Raw genomic sequence first — 9,411 nt, forward strand, 5'->3', positions numbered from 1 at the left:
AGTTGAGATGAGAACGATGTTGCGCAGCCTTGATATTGAATTCTTTCGGATCGATTGTGCGTTATAGTTAGTGCGCAGAAATAATTGACAATAAGTACATCGCGAGAGACGAGATTCAGCTCCGCGCGAGCTGAATGAACAGTACTGTGTGATTTCCCTTTCGGGGGTTGGAGGAAAAAGGCGAATGAGGGAATTCACGGACCATTAAAACGCTCGCAGGTATTTGTACGTAGATATCTGGTCTCGTGAGAGACAGCCATTCACGGATATCTTTCGGTACCGATGAATGAAGCATTCACACGCTTCTCTCGCACACGTGTGTGCGTCTTGTCTGAGCCGTTACTTTCGCCCGCGTTCGTGACCTTTGCGATTTCGTCGATCGAACGGCGCGACGCAAATACACATTTTGTTATTGGAGGTTTTGTTAAAATGTGCGCACGTAGGAACGCGCGATAAGATTTCCGACATCAAACAGTCCGAAGTAGTATCCGTCGCTTCCTCTCGTTACTTTTTTTTTCGAATCGTGCGAAGCTCGGGAGATGCAACAGCAAATCCCGAAAGATTTATCGCGAACGACAGTATTGAGAATCGCAGACGACACGTGACTCAACTGTCGATTCGTCCCGAGAAGTGAAAGGTGCTCTCGCGACAGTCCTTCTCACCTCTCTTCGTAGTTTTCTTTCTCTTCCGTCTTTCGCAAGTCACGTACTACAAGTCCGGAAACAATGGACATGAGGAATTTCGCGCTCGCAACGAGCGATTAAGAGTCGCCACTTTTTCAGAGACCGAACGGTCGTCGTCGAGTTTCCACACTCATTAATTATTCGACGATATTCGATCGACGAACCCCTTTCCGCGATGCGCGTTGATTAGGATCCTTTCGCCCATTTCTTCTCGCAATTTGCTGCACGTGTCACGAATATAATTGCGCGCACAAGCGTGCGTCTCTTTTCCTCTGACGTGAGAAACGTTTTATTCGAACACGTGTCAGGCCTTTCTCGTCCTGCTGTCCTTGAAGATCGTATCGATCTCTTTTGTACGAAACTCAATTCGGTATTTTCGACGATGGCGAAACTTGATTAATTGTCTCGTAACGAGCGACGTGAGGAACGAACCCGAAGCTTCCGAATTAAATTTCTCTTGTAAGATAATATTCGACCCCCCTATGCTTGTCTCATTTATTTACGACTTTATTTTCTTCCAATCAGTTAGAATTGATGAGATTTTTGCGGATTTTTTTACGAGATGCGACCAAAACGCACGAAGCGATAACCTTTGCGCGAATACGTTCCCGATTGGAAGTAGTCGTGGGAGGATTTGTCGGAGAAAGAGGGGAATAAAGAGAAGCGTTCGTTAGGATTTAAGGCTGTGCCATAAATCCGCACCGGCCATTCTTTAAACCCTTCGCGGCACGAATGGTGGTCACTCCGGCTTTTACCAGATTGTATTTCCCTGATATCTCCCCCTCCTTTTTGGATCTGTGAACGAAATTCGCCCACGTTCTTCCTTTCGTCGGCGGCGGCGACGGCGACGACTTTCCGCCGCCTGGCGATTGACGACGATACTCGCGACCGAAGTCTGCAGAATTTTGACGAATCTCATTGCGAGCGCAACGAGCCGAAAGAATCGACAATTTTGTCACGTCACTTGTGAATGCGTGTATGTTATTGCTATTATTCTTCAAATTTTCGTCGCGTATTTGTAAAATTCTCTTTAATCACATTCTCTTAAGAGACTTAGAGAGAAATTGCAGAAATCTGAATACTTGTCTTTTTTTTTTTTTTTTTTTTAAATCTAAAGTTAGTCGCTTCTGTCGCAAATTTGGGAGCATTATTATCCGCGCCGCATTCGAAAACTTTGTCGTCCTTCGAAACAAACGACAATTTACGGCCGGGTCCTGAGATAGCCGCGGTTAAATCGCGTGAAATACTGCTTTCGGCACGTTAGTCGCCGGCACAATTATAGATGGCCACCCTTTTGGGAGGGTGGAAAGAAAGAGAGAGACAGAGAGAGAGAGAGAGAGAGAGAGAGAGAGAGAGAGAGAGAGCCGCCACGCGGAGACACTCGTCTGCGATCCGGAAGGGCGCAATCAATGTAGCGTGCGGCGCTTCGATTTAAATTCATGAATAATTCCTCCCGCGGCTCTACGTCTCTCTCTCTCTCTCTCTCTCTCTCTCTCTCGGCGCGAAGATCAACGAGTTTTTCGTCTCGCACGTTTTTCGTCGTCGTCGTTTCGCTTGCGATCCATCGAATTACGTTGATGAGGCGCCAATGAGAATCAGGGAGGGGCAGAAGGATCATTATCCTTTTTTTTTTTTTTTTTTACTTGGGGAAATGCATACGCACACCCTGACCCCCGGGGGAGAGCCAGGGTAGTGTGGGACTCGCACCCACTAAAACCCCAAGATGGTCCTCCAGCACCACGGGAGGGAGTCCTGGGAAGCCTTATATTAGACGGCTATACGTCTCGGAACTCCCCCCGGTGCTTGGGTGGCAAGTTACTGCCACCCCGTACCTGACTGCGTGGGGAGAAGTGGGACCACACCACTTCCCCTCATTTCCGTGGGGCCACGTGCAATGACAGGGGAGGGCCCCCGCCCTCCACCCGTCTGGGCCCCGTCACCCCTCACCCACTTCAGGCAGTAGGAAGGGGCACCACTCACCCTCTCATCGCGAGAGGGAGAGGCGGCAGCCGAGGCTACTCGTTCTCGTTGTCACCAGCAGGCCGCGGGGACCTTCGCCGTCTCCTGCGCGCGGGCTGCCCTTGGCGGGCCCGTTCCGCATTCTCCTTGGCGGACATGACTGTGTCACAGAAGGCCACTACTGCCCGCCAACGCCCTGCGTCGCGCAACATGGCGCTGACAACCGCCGGGAGCGACAAGTTGTCGCCAACGTGCGCCCGCAGGGCCGCACGCTCCTGTGCCCACGCTGGGCACTCCTCCAGCGTGTGTTGCGCGCTATCCTCCGCGGAGGGACAGTGAGGACACGCTGGAGTGTCGGCCTTCCGGATGCGGAACAGGTAATCGCCGAACGAATCATGCCCGGTGAGGATCTGGGTAAGGTGAAAGGTGAGTTCACCATGAGCTCGTCCCAGCCACCGATCCAACACCGGGCCAACCGCCTTCCAAACCCTGAGGCCGGACCCACCCGGTGCCAGGAGACGCTCCCGCCACCTGCGTACGAGGGCCCGCTCCACCTGCTGGTTGACCAGCAGCGCCCGCTCGGGGGTGATGTCAACTCCTTCGTTCCGGTACTCCCGGAAACGAAGGAACCGGTCTGCTTGCTGACGCGCAAGCAGGTCCGCCGGGGGAACACGGGCCAGGACCCGGACTGTCTCCAGCGCCGCCGTTTTGTATGCCCTGACCACCCTAGACGCCATTAGGCGTTGCACGGCAGCGTAGGGCACCACGGCACGGCTCCGGCCCAGCGCCTCGTACCACACTGGCGCGCAGTACATCAACACAGAGTGTACGACGGCCAGGTATAACTTGCGCACGTGCTCACGGGGACCCCCCAAGTTGGGGAGCAGACGAGCCAGCGCGGCAGCCACCCTCCGAGCCTTGTCCGCTGTATAGTCGAAGTGGTCCCTAAAGGACCACTTTCCGTCTACCATGAGGCCAGGTACTTGATACACGGTCGTGTGTCCACCTGGGCCCCATCCACCAACACCCGTACCGGACCCCCGCGACCCCCTGGGGACGGAAGACAACCGCCTCCGTTTTCTGGGCCGCGAGGGTGAGTCTCAGTGGTGCGATCCGTTGCGACACTGTCGCGGCAGCAAGAGAGGCATTTAAAGCCGCCTCCTCCTCATCGCGACCTCCCGAAAGAATTAATGTGTCGTCGGCGTAACACACCAAGTCTGTACGTGGCGGCAGCTCGACCCGGAGTACCGCGTCGTATCCCACGTCCCAAAGCAGGGGCCCCAGCACCGACCCCTGGGGGACCCCGCACATAACTCGGTGGAACTGGAGTTGCCCGTCTCGACATGGGTATACGACGTTTCGGCCTGAGAAATAGTCATCGAGGACGGCCAAAAGATAGGTGGGGAGGTTCCATCCACGCAAGGCCGCCCTGATGCCACAGGATCATTATCCTTGTTTATTTATATCTTGCGTGTAATTTTAAATGTTGTAAAAAAAAAAACATTCGACATTCACCTGTGAGAAGAAAACCGAGAAAACTTCAATTGTGAAAAAAAATTCTCATCGCGCGAATTCTCTCTTCCGACAATTTCGAATCACATTATTTCCAAAACTAAAAAACACGAATAATTTGACGGTGATTTATTAATTGCGTCGCTCGTCGCGCGCGCTTTACCGCGAATAAATTATGACAAATGCGCACGATGATTAATTACAAATCAATTAACGTTTTCCCTTTCCCTTTCCCGTTTGATTCTTTTTCCCTCGGCGTAACGCAACGTGACCACAGGGTGTTTTCGCTGTGTAACGTTGCGAACGCTTGTTTAAAATCTGTCATTAATTAGTCACGCTCGCGCGCTGGCCGATACCTTTCCGCGATTGCTGGCTCGTGCACGCGCGTGCGCGCGCGCGTTATCGGCGAGTCATTATTGCCGATTTATTATTCACAACTGTTATTCGAGAACGACCTCGATTTTTCAAGCTCTCTCGTTGCGCGACGTTGAATTTTACATTACCGTCATTCCGTCGCAGCCGTTAATTAGCCTATTCTCGTCTCCCACTCTCCCGTTTTCAATTTTTTTTTTCCCCTCGTCTGTGTTTTCGCTCATTAATAAATGTCAACATTTGGATTGTTGCAGAGGGAGACGACGCAGCGAGATGTGGAACGAGAACGTCGACAACGATTGGAAGCCGAAGCTCGTTTACGCGAGGCTACGGCCGAGGCTGAACGAACTCGCTCGAGAGTTCATCATCTTCAGCGAGAGTTGGCCAGGTGAGAAAAAATTTACGTGAGATTGTTTTTTGTCTCTATCAATTATATCTGTCGTCTGTTCTTTTATCCGTTGTGTAATTTTTTTTTCATTGTTTTCCTTTTCTTTCCGCGTAGATAAATAAATAAATAATCTCTCACGTGGGATCTCGAGAGACTACGTACAGTCTTCGATTTCGGATGTCTGTCTGTGTCTTTTTTTGTTTTTCTCATCACGATGCTTTCACGTATATTTCGAAGCCAATAAGATCATCGATATCACCGGAAACCGTGCAGACAGCATCTCCCGTGTGCGCGCGCGGAAAATCATGTGCAACATAAAAACATATATAAACGTACATCCACAGTCCGTATAACGTATAAATAATGAAACCGGTGTTTTCCCCACGCAATAACCAGCGGATCCAGACGGTAAATTATCGATATCGATTCCCGTCTAATAACAAACACGCACCGCTGCAATCTCTTCCTAAGTGATAACTCTACCTCTACCTATCTACCTCCCCGTTTCGATTTATTATTGCGTATATCGAGGCACAATCGCGCGCGCGACCGTCGAGTATTCGATGCAGTGTCACCAGTAATTAATTTTTTTCTCGATATATCACATCAAAGAAACAGATTTTTCGATATTCGGTCTCACGAGAGAAACGCGATGTGAAAACAAATTAACATTTATAGATTAAATTTTTACACGCAATATATATATATAAACAAAAATACACATGCGTCGAATATATGCGATTTGTGTTAACGTTTTTTTACTTAAATCTTTTGCGTGCGATCGCTTTTCTTTTCCCGACATTTTTCCGAAATATGTGCAGACAATTGCTCGCGATCGCCCGAAGGAAATCAAGACGAATCGAGGAAAAAAAACGTTATTACCAAGCATAAATGAGTTTTATTCTCATCTATCCGGATTGTATATATATCGGGATTATTATCGACGAATTATTCGATCGAAAATGTGTGTAAAAAGATACACACATAATACGTGTATCCGACGATTCGTTTCGCAAAGCCCGTGCGAATCGAGCAAACCCTTCGGATCCTCTCGGTACACTATCGGACACAGACAGAAAAAAAATAGAAGAATTTCCGAACATTTTTTTTCCGATCAATAACACACCGTAGAAATTAAACCGGACGGACGGACCGGGCCGGGCTTATCGACTCTCTCGACTGGCAATAGAAATCGCGGAGCTATTCCCCGCGCGCGCAGAATCGCACAACACCGGCAGAACACGTACGATAGCACGTCTCGAAGTTACGTATGAAAATAATTGAGTTGTTAATTAACGTTTGTTTTGGAAGACATTTTTTAATTTTTATTTTATTCAAACATTTTGTTGATGTGTGTCGTAAAAACAAATCTTATATACAATCTTATATACAAATTGAGAATAAATTCGATTTGCTCCGGATGTTGTAAAATGTGAACGATTGCGCGACTTGGTTCAATTTTCTTCGTGTCCCGGGAATCATTGCAAATCGAATTTAGCGCGAGCAACAGTTGTAAATCATGGGGATTTCGTGTGTTTCGTGCTAACAGAGAGAGAGAGAGAGAAGCGGAAAAGCAAAGATGAGAGGGGTGGTTGTTGCGCGAGAGATCATGCTACTTGGGGAAGCACCCCAGTTTAAGGGTGCAACAATTGTAAGCGTTACTTCGCGATCGATAGCGCGGATTCTCCTGCAGTTTCGCGAAACGACGATGAACACACCGAACACGTGAAATTCACAAGCGTGAAATAACTTGAATTTTATGTGGAGTTTTTACTTTAATTGCTTGTTGCGATTGCAAAAGTGTACTACGTTTCGAGTGTGTGTTGTTTTGTCAGCTAAAGATTTAGATCGCGCGAGCTAAAATACGAATTTACTTCTGAGTGTTAAATGTCAAAAATAAAAAAAATTGAGCAGAATTCGAGCAATTTACTGTGTCAGGGACACAGTAGCGAGGATATCCGCGTCCTTCGAGAAAGGGAGAGTCCTTTCTCGAAGAGAAGACCGCGCGCGAGGGTGTTGCCAAGCAGTGCGGGGGCGGCAGCTCGGCGCGTCCTTGAAAAAGAACTTGAATCGACTTTATATCTCGCCCCTTCTCGCACTTTTAATCAGATCATTAACCCCGCGGAGAGAGCGTTTACAAAGGACTTACGTGCATCAATACCACATTCATTATTCGGAAATTTATATTTTTTCTTAAACGAAACATCTTTGAAAGAAATCTAAACTTTTATCAGGAGTTTCGGTGAAAAAAAAAAATACAATAAAGAGTTTGTATCTTACGAGAGGAGAATCCTTTTCGGTCAAAAGCGAGAGAAGGGAGAAGGGAAGGAGGGAGTTCCTCAGAATCACAGGACAAAGTCGCGACGAGAGAGAGAGCAAATAAATTTCTCCGACGGACACAATGGGAAGATACTGAGGAGAGACTACAAGAATGGTCTCAGTGGCTCATTCAATTAGGGTCTTTTCAGTTCGGGGATTAAAATCCGGGAGCTTCCTCATGCAGACGGATCTGATTTGTTGTTGCAGAATGGAGGAGTCGTCGCGGAGTCTGCTGCAACAGAAGCACCGGGCCGAACAGCTGAAGCAGGAGAAAACGGCACTGACACTTTCCTACGAAGTAAGTAAAGCCGTCTGGATTGTTGTTCCGTAATGGTTTTGTTTGTCGCGCGACGATACGTAACAAACGAGCTAATCAACGTTGACTCGCGTTCAGAGGATAATTGAATATTTAGGAAATCATTCTCTTTTCTCCTCACACACATACATGTATCGTGGGAGCTCGATCTATGCGGAAGCCGCAGCGCGATAACACAGCCTCGTAAAAGGCTTCCCTTTATTCGATAGTGCCGTTTTTTTTTCTCATGACGACGCACCCTTGTTGTATTTTATTATGTCAGCACTTGTGCGTGCCCCCATACGTTGCAATAATCCTTGATTTGATTGCAAATTCAAATTCTCTGCTTGACACTATCTCGAGCGTCGAGTCGTCACAGAACGTTTATCTTCGTTTGAAAAAAAAAAAAAAGAACAAATCGTCAATAAATAACTGAACGAAAAAAGAAGGATCGAGCTTATTTCCTGCTCGTTTCTGATTCCCGCATATCTCGTAAAAGCTCTTGCGGACGATGATTTTCGACGTAAAACGCGTACGCAAGGGACCCGAGCAAATAAAGGGAGGAAACGGTAAACGCAGACGTTTACTACCAATTCTTACGGCATGCGCTATCTCGTTCACGGGCGGTTTAACCCCTAAAAGAGTACCAGGTATTCTCTTTCTCTTCCTCCTCCTCCTTCTCCTCTTCCTCCTCTCTTTATCTGTCTTCTCCCTCGCTCTCTTTTTCTGTCTCTCTCCGCAGCACTTGGGGAGTAAAAAAATAAGTAAGTAAAAGTGAAAGAGAGAGAGAGAGACCGTATCGTTGTCCTTTACAAAATAACATTTAATATCGATCGTTACTCGATCCCCGAGTTCAATGTCGACCCGCCATCATCGTCGACTGTCAATGGCAACTCGCGCAATCCCTATGGGAAGGAAGCGACGTATACTGTTACATCCCGAACGCACGAGAGCGTAGATATTGCCGACACTGACAATCTGCAAAAAAAACCCACGGGATTGAATGACACATCTAGGTTTCTACGAAGAAGACATTAAGAATCCAAACTGAAAATGTGTAAGCTCGTTTTTTGCAATTGAGAGAAATTGGGAAATTTACTTGGAAATTTATTATTTTTGTTTTTTGACGTAAATATATAAAACAAGTGTCGGTCTAACAACTGAAAATTTTAGTATGACAATTTCGCGACCCACGTAATATGCGAAAGGGATTCACGAAAAGAATTCGCGAATAGAAAGACAGACAGATTTGTCCCCATCCCCGTTCGGACTCTCTCGACCGCACGACAGAAAATCGTTGCTTTCCTCATACGGGGCGCGTCTGGAAGGAGGGTACGATAGCGAGAATACCGACTGTTATAAATCAAACGCACGCACCCTCTATTAGCGTCCCCGTCCTCGACAGACTTCTCCGTGACTCTAATTCAACATTAAACGCCTTTCTGCTAATAACGGGTCCGGTTATTATTACACCGCGCTCGGAGAGATCGCGGAGAGACCGGCTCTCGTCGGATAAAGAACGCGCACGCGAGAATTGCGCGTTTGCCCAGAGACTTATCCCGCACTAGTTAAACTTCCCGTTGCGCTGTTTGAACCGGCGCGGTTTGCCTGATCCGAGGGCAAATGGGGAAAATTACATCCTTGAAACCGCGCGCGCGGCTCCGCTTACGAGTTAATTTTAGTCGATGAGTTTTCGCGTTTCTCGACGCGAAAATACACGCGTATATATATACTACTGTGATCAAAAAGTAAGGTGAATTTGTTTATAAAATGTAAATTCTTTATTTATTCATCCAAATCAATTTCATCCCCTTCAAAGTAATCCCCCCCAGATACAATGCACTTATGCCAACGCTTTTTCCAGTCCTCGAAACAGTCGGAAT

General features: G+C 47.6%; 1 protein-coding gene across 6 annotated transcripts in view; it reads left to right on the forward strand.

The window, feature by feature from the left end:
* The window catches only part of LOC109858473, an 88,973-nt gene that overhangs the window by 72,841 nt on the left and 6,721 nt on the right, over window positions 1-9,411 (forward strand). For all 6 annotated transcript variants that reach the window (XM_020435755.1, XM_020435754.1, XM_020435757.1 and 3 more), the window contains 2 exons: window positions 4,781-4,914; window positions 7,441-7,531. In XM_020435755.1, the coding sequence (XP_020291344.1) occupies window positions 4,781-4,914; window positions 7,441-7,531 (225 nt within the window). The remainder of the gene's footprint in view (window positions 1-4,780; window positions 4,915-7,440; window positions 7,532-9,411) is intronic.

This window comes from Pseudomyrmex gracilis, unplaced genomic scaffold (genome assembly GCF_002006095.1).
Source record: "Pseudomyrmex gracilis isolate BER0280 unplaced genomic scaffold, ASM200609v1 scaffold_206, whole genome shotgun sequence".
In the NCBI taxonomy this organism is placed as follows: domain Eukaryota; kingdom Metazoa; phylum Arthropoda; class Insecta; order Hymenoptera; family Formicidae; genus Pseudomyrmex; species Pseudomyrmex gracilis.